The sequence below is a fragment of the Thalassophryne amazonica genome, chromosome 3 (genome assembly GCF_902500255.1).
Source record: "Thalassophryne amazonica chromosome 3, fThaAma1.1, whole genome shotgun sequence".
Taxonomy (NCBI): Eukaryota; Metazoa; Chordata; class Actinopteri; order Batrachoidiformes; family Batrachoididae; genus Thalassophryne; species Thalassophryne amazonica.
In genome coordinates, this window is record NC_047105.1 from 143,028,100 (window position 1) to 143,045,881 (window position 17,782).

Below are 17,782 nucleotides of genomic sequence, written 5' to 3' on the forward strand. Positions count from 1 at the left end.
GAGGTACTGCTGGCCCACCACCACCAGAGGGCGCCCTGTCTGGAGTGCGGGCTCCAGGCACCAGAGGGCGCTGCCGCCTTACGAGAGCAGTCAGGGTGACAGCTGTCACCCATTAATGGACACAGCTGACTCCACTCAGCACGGAGGTATATCATCAGGACGGCGTCTCCACCTCAGTGCCGAGATATCGCCTTAAGATTGAGGTAACGTTCTCTGCACGCATATTCTGCATAACCAGATAAGACTTGTTAAACCTTTTCAGGACAGCTGACTACTGAAAGCTAATTACTTGGATAAGTACTCACCTTCCTGCTGTATAGTGACAAGAGGTGGAGGCGGCTTCTCCCCTCTCCGTTTACTGGGTGCTGTCGCATCCACACCTGTGTGTTTTGTTGCTCTCTCCCGCCAGCAGTACCGGATCCGACGAGCGGAGGCAGTGGCCACCTGGGAATTCGGGACTTGGCGGTTCCAGTACTCCCAGGGTTCGGTGCAGAGGAGATCTGGGTGGTTCCGGTTCGACTGGGACGGACGTCTCCTACCTTCGAGCCTGCCCACACGACACCAGCGGATTTCGACCTAAACCCCAAATTATTGATTGTTGTATTAGTTGTGCTCGTTTCACAACAGTAAAACTTGTTATTCACCTTTCTCCATTGTCCGTTCATTACGCCCCCTGTTGTGGGTCCGTGTACCTACACTTTCACAACAGGTAACCCGCCTGCACATTTTCTCACAGATACCACTGTTTTTGAACTGACCACCTATGTATCGAACCCTGCTCCACTTCACGATCCATGTAAAGACAGATGTTTACCTTAACCTGCCCGGTTCTCTGCGGTGGGGTCTCCATTCGTATGACAAATGTCACAGTAATAAACTAGTATGTGTATTTGGATGTAGCCATTGTATCACAAAAGAGGACTTTTTATAAATAGCTAAACATATTTTAAGTTAAAAATAATTCTGGGCATCTTTGCTGCACATCTCACTACAAATGCAGGGTTTTTGTGGTCATTTTTTAATTAGTGTACCTGATCACTAATCTTACAGAAAAATATTACTGCATATGGTTCAAATGCTTTCTGAGCCCTGAGGTTGTGACTCTGTGTGGGGCCACCTGATATATTATTAGAGAGACCAAATTGTTTAGAGGACCCAAGTCCTAATCAAGCCCTAAGTCCAAGGGCTTCTATAGGACATGTACAAGTATACAGGCCTATACAGTCCCCCAGTGATTTACAGACACAGGTACCTTTGGATAACCATAATGTAGACCTATAGGTTCAATTCCAGGTCATGCTACCTGTCTGTGTCCTCGTATAAAACGCTTCAGTCCCATACAGTTTGTGAGTCCTATACAGCCCGGGAGTCCTATATAGGCCATGAGCACAACCTATACCAGTCCCTAGGTCTATATAGGCCCTGAGTTTTATGCAGGCCCCAAGTCCTACTGAGCCTTGACACAGTGCCATCTGAGAGGAGTTGCAAAGCGTGATCTGCTTAATGCTTCAGAATCCATGGATAAGTATGGGCACTGAAGGACCTGAAGGCTTATGACATCAGTGTGTTGGTGTGTGTGTGTGTGTGGGGGGGGGGGGGGGCAATGTGAGGCACCATTGTAAAGCACTTACCATTTTGTTTTTTAGCGTCTGTGTGGCCTTTGAAATGTTCACAGTGTCATACATACAGAACAACAGCCAACATTTTCACAATATTTCACTGAATGAAACACTTTTGATGAGGTCAGATAATCAAAAAAAAAAAGGTGAGTTCGGTGGAGGTGTCGATCCGACCCAAACAGCCGTCATTCAGGATTAAAATAGTTTGTACTGGTTTGGATGTACAAGTCGTGCAGAAATGTAAGAAAAGACAGCAAAGATGTTCTCTTCTGACAGGAAGCTGAAACAGCACCTTCTACAAGGGTCAGGAAGCATCCAGTCAGGGATATCTGGTGATAGTCCAGTCCTCAGAACATCAGCAACAATAAAAAAAGTCAAAAACAAACAAAAAACCCAACAACTCATGGTTGTGTTTATGGCACGCAATTTATTATTATTATTATTTAAAAAAAAACCTTCATTTTTGAGTGTGGTTGCTGTGCTTATATCAAATATCTCCTGCTGTCTTCTAACTCAGCCCAGCTCAGTCTTCGTGCTTCCTGAGATGAACATCTTGAGCTCAGAGGCTGCATTCACACTCCACAGCAGTAGGTGGCGGTAATGTGTCTAAACTTTGTTTGCCAACGGTCATAAAACACCAAGAAGAAGCAACAGAAAAAAACATGGCTGAAAATAAGGGCGGAGTTAGCGGTTCCTCAGAGAGTTCCGCGTCTCCAGAACCGTCAGAACACCGGGATGGAGGTACCGGCTCAGGAACAGAACCCGGTCCTTCAGAGAGACCCGTGTCACCGACACCCTCGGAGCACGGCGGCAGGCGGAGTTCCGGGTCTGACGGAGCGACCCGTGACCTGAGGAGCGTCCTGGTGACCAGCGTCCTGAACCTGGAGCAGCTGGACTCCGACCTCTACAGGTACTAACTAACTTAACTAACAGGACCTCTACAAGTAATAACTAACAGGACTTCTACAGGTAATAACTAACTAACTAACAGGACCTCTACAGGTAATAACTAACAGGACTTCTACAGGTAATAACTAACTAACTAACTGGACCTCTACAGGTAATAACTAACTAACTAACAGGACCTCTACAGGTAATAACTAACAGGACTTCTACAGGTAATAACTAACTAACTAACTGGACCTCTACAGGTAATAACTAACTAACTAACAGGACTTCTACAGGTAATAACTAACTAACTAACAGGACCTCTACAGGTAATAACTAACAGGACTTCTACAGGTAATAACTAACTAACTAACTGGACCTCTACAGGTAATAACTAACTAACTAACAGGACCTCTACAGGTAATAACTAACAGGACTTCTACAGGTAATAACTAACTAACTAACTGGACCTCTACAGGTACTAACTAACTAACTAACAGGACCTCTACAGGTAATAACTAACAGGACTTCTACAGGTAATAACTAACTAACTAACTGGACCTCTACAGGTACTAACTAACTAACTAACAGGACCTCTACAGGTAATAACTAACAGGACTTCTACAGGTAATAACTAACTAACTAACTGGACCTCTACAGGTACTAACTAACTAACTAACAGGACCTCTACAGGTAATAACTAACAGGACTTCTACAGGTAATAACTAACTAACTAACTGGACCTCTACAGGTACTAACTAACTCAGTAACTAACTAACGACCTCTACAGGTACTCACTCAGTAACTAACGACCTCTACAGGTACTACCTAACTCAGTAACTAACTAACTGGACCTCTACAGGTACTAACTCAGTAACTAACGACCTCTACATGTACTACCTAACTCAGTAACTAACTAACTGGACCTCTACAGGTACTCACTCAGTAACTAACTAACGACCTCTACAGGTACTAACTCAGTAACTAACGACCTCTACAGGTACTACCTAACTCAGTAACTAACTAACTGGACCTCTACAGGTACTAACTCAGTAACTAACGACCTCTACATGTACTACCTAACTCAGTAACTAACTAACTGGACATCTACAGGTACTCACTCAGTAACTAACTAACTGGACCTCTACAGGTACTAACTCAGTAACTAACAGGACCTCTACAGGTACTAACTAACTAACTAACAGGACCTCTACAGGTACTAACTAACTAACTAACTGGACCTCTACAGGTACTCACTCAGTAACTAACTAACTGGACCTCTACAGGTACTAACTCAGTAACTAACAGGACCTCTACAGGTACTAACTAACTAACTAACAGGACCTCTACAGGTAATAACTAACAACTAACGACCTCTACATGTACTACCTAACTCAGTAACTAACTAACTGGACCTCTACAGGTACTCACTCAGTAACTAACTAACTGGACCTCTACAGGTACTAACTCAGTAACTAACTGGACCTCTACAGGTACTAACTAACTAACTAACAGGACCTCTACAGGTAATAACTAACAGGACTTCTACAGGTAATAACTAACTAACTAACTGGACCTCTACAGGTACTAACTAACTAACTAACAGGACCTCTACAGGTAATAACTAACAGGACTTCTACAGGTAATAACTAACTAACTAACTGGACCTCTACAGGTACTAACTAACTCAGTAACTAACTAACGACCTCTACAGGTACTCACTCAGTAACTAACGACCTCTACAGGTACTACCTAACTCAGTAACTAACTAACTGGACCTCTACAGGTACTAACTCAGTAACTAACGACCTCTACATGTACTACCTAACTCAGTAACTAACTAACTGGACCTCTACAGGTACTCACTCAGTAACTAACTAACGACCTCTACAGGTACTAACTCAGTAACTAACGACCTCTACAGGTACTACCTAACTCAGTAACTAACTAACTGGACCTCTACAGGTACTAACTCAGTAACTAACGACCTCTACATGTACTACCTAACTCAGTAACTAACTAACTGGACCTCTACAGGTACTCACTCAGTAACTAACTAACTGGACCTCTACAGGTACTAACTCAGTAACTAACGACCTCTACAGGTACTACCTAACTCAGTAACTAACTAACTGGACCTCTACAGGTACTAACTCAGTAACTAACGACCTCTACATGTACTACCTAACTCAGTAACTAACTAACGACCTCTACATGTACTAACTAACTAACTAACAGGACCTCTACAGGTAATAACTAACAGGACTTCTACAGGTAATAACTAACTAACTAACTGGACCTCTACAGGTACTAACTAACTCAGTAACTAACTAACGACCTCTACAGGTACTCACTCAGTAACTAACTAACGACCTCTACAGGTACTAACTCAGTAACTAACGACCTCTACAGGTACTACCTAACTCAGTAACTAACTAACTGGACCTCTACAGGTACTAACTCAGTAACTAACGACCTCTACATGTACTACCTAACTCAGTAACTAACGACCTCTACAGGTACTAACTCAGTAACTAACGACCTCTACAGGTACTACCTAACTCAGTAACTAACTAACTGGACCTCTACAGGTACTAACTCAGTAACTAACGACCTCTACATGTACTAACTAACTCAGTAACTAACTAACGACCTCTACAGGTACTCACTCAGTAACTAACTAACGACCTCTACAGGTACTAACTCAGTAACTAACGACCTCTACAGGTACTACCTAACTCAGTAACTAACGACCTCTACAGGTACTAACTCAGTAACTAACGACCTCTACAGGTACTACCTAACTCAGTAACTAACTAACTGGACCTCTACAGGTACTAACTCAGTAACTAACGACCTCTACATGTACTACCTAACTCAGTAACTAACTAACTTGACTTCTACAGGTACTAACTCAGTAACTAACTAACTGGACTTCTACAGGTACTAACTAACTCAGTAACTAGCTAACTAACTAACTGGACCTCTACAGGTACTAACTAACTCAGTAACTAACTAACTAACTAACTGGACCTCTACAGGTACTAACTAACTTAATAACTAACGAACTAACTAACTGGACCTCTACAGGTAATATAATGAAGGCAAAGCCTTTGACCGAGCAGCGTTTTTCTCTATGGAAAAATATTGAAGTTGTTTCATTGAAATACTGTAAAAAAATTCAACTGGACAATATTATTTTAATAATTTTCTTCAGTGGTTGATGATTTCACTTAAAAAGTGATGTTTACACAATACAAGATATTTATTCTCCTGACTTATGTGGCACTGACAATTAGAGTTGGGTATCGACAGTAAATTAATTATTTGACAGTAAATTAATGAAGTATTGGTAGTTAATAATGATGGCTATAAGACTGATGGCACGGACCCCTCCCAGAATGATAGAGTAGTATTTTTATTTTACAAACAGGCTGAATGGCAGCCAAAAGAGGGCGCCAGAGGTACCTGGTTCATTGGCCCTGACACAGGTACATTTCCATGTTTTGGCCTGATGCCTTGTTTTTTTTTTGGGGGGGGGGGGGGGGGGGCGTTAAAGTAAGGCTGTAACAGAGATTAAAAAAAAACTATGGCTTTACTTCACAAAATGTGGCCCTCAAAATGCAGGCAACAGTGTTTCAGGGAGTTCTAAATTTAAAAATTTTCCCGGGGCAAATGGTCCCAGTCTCCCCTACAGTGCTGGCCGTGCGGCACACTGCAGGAGAACTTCTCCCACGGCCACGCAGACTGACTGGCGGTTCAGTCATTCTTTTCCACCAGCACTTGCTGCATGGCTGGAAAGTCAGTCAACACCACAGAACCTTTGCGCTCTCTCCCACGGAAAAGGCCAGTTATGAGGAACGAACGCAAAAAAACCCCAAAACAAAACAAACAGCAACAACAAAAATAAACAAAAACGCCACTGTGTGAATTAAATGGTGGACTTTTCTTTTTTTTCTTGCCCGCAACAGACAAGAGTCCAGGTCATCATGACTGACATCTTTAAATAGCTTTGACAGAGGTTGATGAATAAATTGTGGACCTGCTTCCAAATCAGAACCACCTGGTCCACAGTGTAGAGAAATGATCATTTTCACACCCTCAGAAACAGCGCAACGGACCAACTGCAGCGGCATTTTTTCAGTGACGCTGCTCCAACACTGGCATGAAATGCACATACAGTAGTGTTCAGAATAATAGTAGTGCTATGTGACTAAAAAGATTAATCCAGGTTTTGAGTATATTTCTTATTGTTACATGGGAAACAAGGTACCAGTAGATTCAGTAGATTCTCACAAATCCAACAAGACCAAGCATTCATGATATGCACACTCTTAAGGCTATGAAATTGGGCTATTAGTAAAAAAAAAAGTAGAAAAGGGGGTGTTCACAATAATAGTAGCATCTGCTGTTGATGCTACAAACTCAAAACTATTATGTTTTATGGTCTAGTGGTTAAGGTGTTGGGCTTGAGTCCAGAAGATCATGGGTTCAAATCCCCGCCTGACTGGAAAAACACTAAGGGCCCTTGGGCAAGGCCTTTAATCCCCTATTGCTCCTGGTGTGTAGTGAGCGCCTTGTATGGCAGCACCCTGACATCGGGGTGAATGTGAGGCATAATTGTAAAGCGCTTAGAGCATCTGATGCAGATGGAAAAGCGCTATAAAAATGCAGTCCATTTACCATTTTACCATTTATGTTCAAACTGCTTTTTCAGCAATCCTGTGAATCACTAAACTAGTATTTAGTTGTATAACCACAGTTTTTCATGATTTCTTCACATCTGTGAGGCATTAATTTTGTTGGTTTGAAACCAAGATTTTGCTTGTTTACTAGTGTGCTTGGGGTCATTGTCTTGTTGAAACACCCATTTCAAAAGCATGTCCTCTTCAGCATAAGGCAACATGACCTCTTCAAGTATTTTGACATATCCAAACTGATCCATGATACCTGGTATGCGATATACAGGCCCAACACCATAGAAGGAGAAACATGCCCATATCATGGTGCTTGCACCACCATGCTTCACTGTCTTCACTGTGAACTGTGGCTTGAATTCAGAGTTTGCGGCTCTTGGACCAAAAAAGAACAATTTTACTCTCATCTCATATCTCATATTCCTCCATTTCTTTTTAGGCCAGTTGATATGTAGACCACCAATAACCAGTAAAAATCTATTTAAGCATAAAAATTCAAAAAGAAAAAATAATATAGCACCTTCAACTGCACCACAGACTAAAACAGTTAACTGTGGTCTATTAAACATTAGGTCTCTCTCTTCTAAGTCCCTGTTAGTAAATGATATAATAATTGATCAACATATTGATTTATTCTGCCTTACAGAAACCTGGTTACAGCAGGATGAATATGTTAGTTTAAATGAGTCAACACCCCCGAGTCACACTAACTGCCAGAATGCTCGTAGCACGGGCCGAGGCGGAGGATGAGCAGCAATCTTCCATTCCAGCTTATTAATTAATCAAAGACCCAGACAGAGCTTTAATTCATTTGAAAGCTTGACTCTTAGTCTTGTCCATCCAAATTGGAAGTCCCAAAAACCAGTTTTATTTGTTATTATCTATCGTCCACCTGGTTGTTACTGTGAGTTTCTCTGTGAATTTTCAGACCTTTTGTCTGACTTAGTGCTTAGCTCAGATAAGATAATTATAGTGGGTGATTTTAACATCCACATAGATGCTGAGAATGACAGCCTCAACTCTGCATTTAATCTATTATTAGACTCAATTGGCTTCGCTCAAAGTGTAAATGAGCCCACCCACCATTTTAACCGCACTTTAGATCTTGTTCTGACATATGGCATAGAAATTGAAGAATTAACAGTATTCCCTGAAAACCCCCTTCTGTCTGATCATTTCTTAATAACATTTACTTTAATGGACTACCCAGCAGTGGGGCATAAGTTTCATTAAGTTTCATATTAAGTTTCATTAGCTAATTATAGGCCAATCTCCAACCTTCCTTTTCTCTCAAAAATTCTTGAAAGGGTAGTTGTAAAACAGCTAACTGATCATCTGCAGAGGAATGGTCTATTTGAAGAGTTTCAGTCAGGTTTTAGAATTCATCATAGTACAGAAACAGCATTAGTGAAGGTTACAAATGATCTTCTTATGGCCTCGGACAGTGGACTCATCTCTGTGCTTGTTCTGTTAGATCTCAGTGCTGCTTTGATACTGTTGACCATAAAATTTTATTACAGAGATTAGAGCATGCCATAGGTATTAAAGGCACTGCGCTGCGGTGGTTTGAATCATATTTGTCTAATAGATTACAATTTGTTCATGTAAATGGGGAATCTTCTTCACAGACTAAAGTTAATTATGGAGTTCCACAAGGTTCTGTGCTAGGACCAATTTTATTCACTTTATACATGCTTCCCTTAGGCAGTATTATTAGACGGTATTGCTTAAATTTTCATTGTTACGCAGATGATACCCAGCTTTATCTATCCATGAAGCCAGAGGACACACACCAATTAGCTAAACTGCAGGATTGTCTTACAGACATAAAGACATGGATGACCTCTAATTTCCTGCTTTTAAACTCAGATAAAACTGAAGTTATTGTACTTGGCCCCACAAATCTTAGAAACATGGTGTCTAACCAGATCCTTACTCTGGATGGCATTACCCTGACCTCTAGTAATACTGTGAGAAATCTTGGAGTCATTTTTGATCAGGATATGTCATTCAAAGTGCATATTAAACAAATATGTAGGACTGCTTTTTTGCATTTACGCAATATCTCTAAAATCAGAAAGGTCTTGTCTCAGAGTGATGCTGAAAAACTAATTCATGCATTTATTTCCTCTAGGCTGGACTATTGTAATTCATTATTATCAGGTTGTCCTAAAAGTTCCCTAAAAAGCCTTCAGTTAATTCAAAATGCTGCAGCTAGAGTACTGACGGGGACTAGAAGGAGAGAGCATATCTCACCCATATTGGCCTCTCTTCATTGGCTTCCTGTTAATTCTAGAATAGAATTTAAAATTCTTCTTCTTACTTATAAGGTTTTGAATAATCAGGTCCCATCTTATCTTAGGGACCTCGTAGTACCATATTACCCCAATAGAGCGCTTCGCTCTCAGACTGCAGGCTTACTTGTAGTTCCTAGGGTTTGTAAGAGTAGAATGGGAGGCAGAGCCTTCAGCTTTCAGGCTCCTCTCCTGTGGAACCAGCTCCCAATTCAGATCAGGGAGACAGACACCCTCTCTACTTTTAAGATTAGGCTTAAAACTTTCCTTTTTGCTAAAGCTTATAGTTAGGGCTGGATCAGGTGACCCTGAACCATCCCTTAGTTATGCTGCTATAGACGTAGACTGCTGGGGGGTTCCCATGATGCACTGTTTCTTTTTCTTTTTGCTCTGTATGCACCACTCTGCATTTAATCATTAGTGATCGATCTCTGCTCCCCTCCACAGCATGTCTTTTTCCTGGTTCTCTCCCTCAGCCCCAACCAGTCCCAGCAGAAGACTGCCCCTCCCTGAGCCTGGTTCTGCTGGAGGTTTCTTCCTGTTAAAAGGGAGTTTTTCCTTCCCACTGTAGCCAAGTGCTTGCTCACAGGGGGTCGTTTTGACCGTTGGGGTTTTACATAATTATTGTATGGCCTTGCCTTACAATATAAAGCGCCTTGGGGCAACTGTTTGTTGTGATTTGGCGCTATATAAAAAAAATTGATTGATTGATTGATTGATTACAGTAGAAGTCTTTCTGAAAGCGCTGTAGCTAGGTTTAAGGATATGATTCCTTCTTTGTTATGTTCTTCAATGCCATATACCAACACAGTGCAGAGTAGCTACCTAAACTCTGTGAATGAGATAGATTATCTCGTCAATAGCTTTACATCCTCATTGGCACAACTTTGGATGCTGTAGCTCCTCTGAAAAAGAGAGCCTTAAATCAGAAGTGCCTGACTCCGTGGTATAACCCACAAACTTGCAGCTTACAGCAGATAACCCGTAAGCTGGAGAGGAAATGGCGTCTCACTAATTTAGAAGATCTTCATTTAGCCTGGAAAAAGAGTCTATTGCTCTATAAAAAAAAAAGCCCTCCGTAAAGCTAGGACATCTTACTATTCATCACTAATTTAAGAAAATAAGAACAACCCCAGGTTTCTTTTCAGCACTGTAGCCAGGCTGACAAAGAGTCAGAGCTCTATTGAGCCGAGTATTCCTTTAACTTTAACTAGTAATGACTTCATGACTTTCTTTGCAAATAAAATTTTAACTATTAGAGAAAAAATTATTCATAACCATCCCAAAGACATATCTTTATGTTCGGCTGCCTTCAGTAATGCTGGTATTTGGCTAGACTCTTTCTCTGCGATTGTTCTGTCTGAGTTATTTTCATTAGTTACTTCCTCCAAACCATCAACATGTCTATTAGACCCCATTCCTACCAGGCTGCTCAAAGAAGCCCTACCATTAGTTAATGCTTCGATCTTAAAGTAGACCTACATTGAAATAAATGTGGTCAGATTTCAGAAAGAAATAGCTGATATGTATTTATAAGACCCTTGTGAATGCAGTAAAGTAAATCTGTAAGCTCAGATTTGTAATTCAGCGGAGAAATCTTCATTTAAAAAGACAAATTTGCAGCTAAAATTTAGCCCTCTGTGAAAACAGTTTGTACAGCCGTATCATTTCCATGATGTCAGGGACAAGACGACGCGCTCCCGCCTTCAGTCCGATCCCACATTGAAATTGATTTTATCTGTTAGTAATGTTACTTATACACGTCCTGGTTTCAACATCCAAAAGTAAGCTGCAATGAATGTGAGATACAGATCTGTGTGCTCAGATCAGCAACAGCATCGACATCTCCTGCTCTCTGCCTCCGCTACGCTCACTGTTTTAATGCGAAGAGGCCGGTACACCTGTTGCTGCAAGGACAGACTTCTTGCGGCAAAATCCGCAGCACCGCACGTCTCGGCAATCGGAGCCCCAGAGCTCCATGGACGCTGAGAGAGGTTTATATATTTTTAATGACTGGGATTCTTTGCGGGTCTCGCCTCCATATCCCGCGATGGTACCAGAGGTGAAAGATGGGCGTATGAAAAAGTCCCCCAAAATACTTTTCAAGCACAAATAAAAGAAATGTGTACTCAAACGTGCCGCAAGACAATATGAAGTTTTAAAAAAAGTAGATCCTTCCGTATAAGACAAGAAAAAGGTGCAGATGCAAACTGACGTAAATCCACAAATTACAATTGGCGCAGTGCATGCTGGGAGAGGGTCTTGTCCGTGACGTCTCGGCAGCATGATGAGAGGGACAATTTGCGGAGGGCTAAATGTTAGCTGTAAATTTGTCATTTTCAAATGAAGATTTCTCTGTTGAATGACAGATCTGGGCTTGCAGATTTACTTTACTACATTCAGAAGGATCTCATGTGTAAATGTAAGTCATTTTTTGTTCAAAAAATCTGACTGCATTTTTTTCAATGCAGGTCTCCTTTAAATATTATCAATCTATCTTTATTAGTTGGCTATGTACCACAGGCTTTTAAGGTGGCAGTAATTAAACTATTACTTAAAAAGCCATCACTTGACCCAGCTACACTCAACAAAAATATAAACGCAACACTTTTGGTTTTGCTCCCATTTTGTATGAGATGAACTCAAAGATCTAAAACGTTTTCCACATACACAATATCACCATTTCCCTCAAATATTGTTCATAAACCAGTCTAAATCTGTGATAGTGAGCACTTCTCCTTTGCTGAGATAATCCATCCCACCTCACAGGTGTGCCATATCAAGATGCTGATTAGACACCATGATTAGTGCACAGCTGTGCCTTAGACTGTCCACAATAAAAGGCCACTCTGAAAGGTGCAATTTTGTTTTATTGGGGGGGATACCAGTCAGTATCTGGTGTGACCACCATTTGCCTCATGCAGTGCAACACATCTCCTTCGCATAGAGTTGATCAGGTTGTCAATTGTGGCCTGTGGAATGTTGGTCCACTCCTCTTCAATGGCTGTGCGAAGTTGCTGGATATTGGCAGGAACTAGTACACGCTGTCGTATACGCCGGTCCAGAGCATCCCAAACATGCTCAATGGGTGACATGTCCGGTGAGTATGCCGGCCATGCAAGAACTGGGACATTTTCAGCTTCCAAGAATTGTGTACAGATCCTTGCAACATGCCGTGCATTATCCTGCTGCAACATGAGGTGATGTTCTTGGATGTATGGCACAACAATGGGCCTCAGGATCTTGTCACGGTATCTCTGTGCATTCAAAATGCCATCAATAAAATGCACCTGTGTTCTTCGTCCATATCAGACGCCTGCCCATAGCATAACCCCACCGCCACCATGGGCCACTCAATCCACAACATTGACATCAGAAAACCACTCACCCACACGACGCCACACACGCTGTCTGCCATCTGCCCTGAACAGTGTGAACCGGGATTTATCCGTGAAGAGAACACCTCTCCAATGTGCCATACGCCAGCGAATGTGAGCATTTACCCACTCAAGTCGGTTACGACGACGAACTGGAGTCAGGTCGAGACCGCGATGAGGACGACGAGCATGCAGATGAGCTTCCCTGAGACGGTTTCTGACAGTTTGTGCAGAAATTCTTTGGTTATGCAAACCGATTGTTTCAGCAGCTGTCCGAGTGGCTGGTCTCAGACGATCTTGGAGGTGAACATGCTGGATGTGGAGGTCCTGGGCTGGTGTGGTTACACGTGGTCTGCGGTTGTGAGGCTGGTTGGATGTACTGCCAAATTCTCTGAAACGCCTTTGGAGACGGCTTATGGTAGAGAAATGAACATTCAATACACGAGCAACAGCTCTGGTTGACATTCCTGGTGTCAGCATACCAATTGCACGCTCCCTCAAATCTTGCGACATCTGTGGCATTGTGCTGTGTGATAAAACTGCACCTTTCAGAGTGGCCTTTTATTGTGGGCAGTCTAAGGCACACCTGTGCACTAATCATGGTGTCTAATCAGCATCTTGATATGGCACACCTGTGAGGTGGGATGGATTATCTCAGCAAAGGAGAAGTGCTCACTGTCACAGATTTAGACTGGTTTGTGAACTATATTTGAGGGAAATGGTGATATTGTGTATGTGGAAAAGGTTTTAGATCTTTGAGTTCTTCTCATACAACATGGGAGCAAAACCAAAAGTGTTGCGTTTATATTTTTGTTGAGTGTATCTTAGCTAATTATAGGCCAATCTCTAACCTTTCTTTTCTCTCAAAAATTCTTGAAAGGCTAGTTGTAAAACAGCTAACTGATCATCTGCAGAGGAATGGTCTATTTGAAGAGTTTCAGTCAGGTTTCAGAATTCCTCATAGTACAGAAACAGCATTAGTGAAGGTTACAAATGATCTTCTTATGGCCTCAGACAGTGGACTCATCTCTGTGCTTGTCCTGTTAGACCTCAGTGCAGCTTTTGATACTGTTGACCATAAAATTTTATTACAGAGATTAGAGCATGCCATAGGTATTAAAGGCACTGCACTGCGGTGGTTTGAATCATATTTATCTAATAGATTACAATTTGTTCATGTAAATGGGGAGTCTTCTTCACAGACTAAGGTTAATTATGGAGTTCCACAAGGTTCTGTGCTAGGACCAATTTTATTCACTTTATACATGCTTCCCTTAGGCAGTGTTATTAGAAAGCATTGCTTAAATTTCCATTGTTACGCAGATGATACCCAACTTTATCTATCCATGAAGCCAGAGGACACACCAATTAGTTAAACTGCAAAATGTCTTTCAGACATAAAGACATGGATGACCTCTAATTTCCTACTTTTAAATTCAGATAAAACTGAAGTTATTGTACTTGGCCCCACAAATCTTAGAAACATGGTGTCTAACCAGATCCTTACTATGGATGGCATTACCCTGACCTCCAGTAATACTGTGAGAAATCTTGGAGTCATTTTTGATCAGGATATGTCCTTCAATGCTCATATTAAGCAAATATGTAGGACTGCTTTTTTTGCATTTGCGCAATATCTCTAAAATTAGAAAGGTCTTGTCTCAGAGTGATGCTGAAAAGCTAATTCATGCATTTATTTCTTCTAGGCTGGACTATTGTAATTCATTATTATCAGGTTGTCCTAAAAGTTCCCTGAAAAGCCTTCAGTTAATTCAAAATGCTGCAGCTAGAGTACTAACGGGGACTAGAAGGAGAGAGCATATCTCACCCATATTGGCCTCTCTTCATTGGCTCCCTGTTAATTCCAGAATAGAATTTAAAATTCTTCTTCTTACTTATAAGGTTTTGAATAATCAGGTCCCATCTTATCTTAGTACCATATCACCCCAATAGAGCGCTTCGCTCTCAGACTGCAGGCTTACTTGTAGTTCCTAGGGTTTGTAAGAGTAGAATGGGAGGCAGAGCCTTCAGCTTTCAGTCTCCTCTCCTGTGGAACCAGCTCCCAATTCGGATTAGGGAGACAGACACCCTCTCTACTTTTAAGATTAAGCTTAAAACTTTCCTTTTTGAAAAAGCTTATAGTTAGAGCTGGATCAGGTGACCCTGATCCATCCCTTAGTTATGCTGCTATAGACTTAGACTGCTGGGGGGTTCCCATGATTGCACCCAGTGTTTCTTTTTATTCACCTCTTTTTGCTCTGTATGCACCACTCTGCTTTTAATCGTTGGTGATTGATCTCTGCTCTCTTCCATAGCATGTCTTTTTCCTGGTTCTCTCCCTCAGCTCCAACCAGTCCCAGCAGAAGACTGCCCCTCCCTGAGCCTGGTTCTGCTGGAGGTTTCTTCCTGTTAAAAGGGAGTTTTTCCTTCCCACTGTCGCCAAGTGCTTGCTCATAGGGGATTGTTTTGACTGTTGGGGTTTTTCTGTAATTATTGTATGGCTTTTGCCTTACAATATAAAGCGCCTTGGGGCAACTGTTTGTTGTGATTTGGCGCTATATAAATAAAATTGATTTGATTTGATTCTTTGGCAAATTGTAACCTCTTCTGCACGTCTTTTATTTAACAGAGGGACTTTGCGGGGGATTCTTGCAAATAAATTAGCTTCACACAGGCGTCTTCTAACTGTCACAGCATAAGTTTTGTATAGGTTTTTTAATCAAACTACGCTGTTCTTCTGAACATTGTCTTAAACGTCCCATTTTCCTCAGGCTTTCAAAGAGAAAAGCATGTTCAATAGGTGCTGGCTTCATCCTTAAATAGGGGACACCTGATTCACACCAAACTCACTGACTGAATGCCACACTACTCTTATTGTGAACACCCCCTTTTCTACTTTTTTTACTAATAGCCCAATTTTACAGCCTTAAGAGTGTGCATATCATGAATGCTTGGTCTTGTTGGATTTGTGAGAATCTACTGAATCTACTGGTACCTTGTTTCCCATCTAACAATAAGAAATATACTCAAAACCTGGATTAATCTTTTTAGTCACATAGCACTACTATTATTCTGAACACTACTGTATGTGCGAGTACAATGGAGTACGCACGAACTAGTGTGTGTGTGTGTGTGTGTATATATGTATGTATATATATATATATATATATATATATATATATATATATATATATATATATATATATACGAGGTCTATTAGAAAAGTATCCGACCTTATTATTTTTTTTTCAGAAACTATATGGATTTGCATCACATGTGATTGCATCAGACAAGCTTGAATCCTCGTGCACATGCGTGAGTTTTTCCACGCCTGTCGGTTGCGTCATTCGCCTGTGAGCAGGCTTTGAGTGAGGAGTGGTCCACCCCCTCATCGTTGTTTCATTGTCAGGAAATGGCGGAATGATTTGTGCTTTTTTCCATCAGAATTTTTTCAGAAACTGTTAGAGACTGGAAGCTGGAAACCATTAGAAAAATTTATCTGGCTTTCGGTGAAAATGTTACGGGCTTGGTAGAGAATAAGGAGTGTTACTGTCACTTTAAGGACGGCCCCCAGCGGCTGTGGGGTGCGCCGCGCTCCGAAGCCGCCATCGACAGGCTGAACGACCATTTCATTTTTAAACAGATGGCTGTCTGGATCCGTGACCATCGTGTGCCATTTCTCTGGTTATCACAAGAGCTGGATATCAACCATTTTCCGGCAGATTTCACTTTTAACAAGAGATTTTGTCATGGAAAGCCGAGCGGAGGCTTCGCGCATCACGATGGATTCGCTACTGGAGCGAGACAAAGCCACCTCCGTTTTGGTCTCACAGGACGGCTTTGAGATGGCGTTCAGACAGCTGTCGGTGGTTTTTCCATCAAGTGATTATCCGAGAAATTGTGGATGTGCCTGGACATGCCAGAACATGTCCTGTGAGGCTTCATCACGGCGTTGCTTTGCGCCATGCGGCACCGCTGCGATGCACGAAGCCTCCGCTCCTCTTTCCATGACAAAAACTCCTGTAACAGTGGAATGTGCCGTTCATTTCCAAACTGGACGTTCGCAAGAAAACGTCTTCGGTTTTTCCCGCCACTCTCCACGCAGGGGACAATCGGAAAACATGATATCACAGAGAGACAGACAGACAGAGACAGGAGAGAGAAAGACAGATAGGGCTGTCACAATTATTGCAGTATTCGTCAATCGCGATTATTTTTCATATTCGCGATTACCGTGAATTATTTATTTTATCCACAAAGCATAAAACAACTCAGAATCTGACGTCATTGTGCTGCAGCCTCGCTCTCGTCTTAAGGCGGGACAATAACATTGGAGGCTGAAGAATGATCCGTCCTGCCGTTTGGATAAGACGGCCGATTAAAACAGTGGCCGTCTTCTTCAAAAGCTGTCTAAAATGCGGAGCTGTCGGTGTGTGTGTGTGTGTGCGTGCGCACGCGCGGAGTCATCAGGCTGCAGACTGTGAGGGAGATTCCTGAATGCAGGCGTGACACGTTACAGTCTGAGAACCATCAGTGCGCAGCGAGCGCGGAGCAGAGAGGATTTTAACCCGAGTGAACATGCTAACAAAACAAAACCAAAACATGAAGCTTTTACTTCTCACTGAACTTTCTCTAAAGGTGTGATTCTGCCGTTACCGTCCTGTTCACACCATGTGCGCATCGTATGCTGAATTTGTATGGCTCACGTCACGGGCTTCCTGCTCACGTCACGGGCTTCCTGCTCACGCTCACAGGGCTTCTTGCCCATGTTCAACGTTAGCTCTGCTGTTAGAACGGTATTGTGACCACCAGCGAAAAACTCGAAGTAAGTCCTGCGGCTATTGTAATGATTGGAACACCGCTGTCGAAGTCCAGTAGCTCGCCTTTGTGGCCTGTAAGATCTGCGG

At 42.1% G+C, this 17,782-nt stretch overlaps 1 protein-coding gene across 1 annotated transcript in view; it reads left to right on the forward strand.

Annotated features, from left to right (window-relative positions):
- Positions 1-2,281: 2,281 nt before the first annotated feature.
- Positions 2,282-17,782, forward strand: part of acot8 (acyl-CoA thioesterase 8) — an 86,610-nt gene continuing 71,109 nt past the window's right edge. Inside the window, exon 1 of the mRNA XM_034167632.1 lies at positions 2,282-2,529. Within this exon, the coding sequence (XP_034023523.1) occupies positions 2,282-2,529 (248 nt within the window). The remainder of the gene's footprint in view (positions 2,530-17,782) is intronic.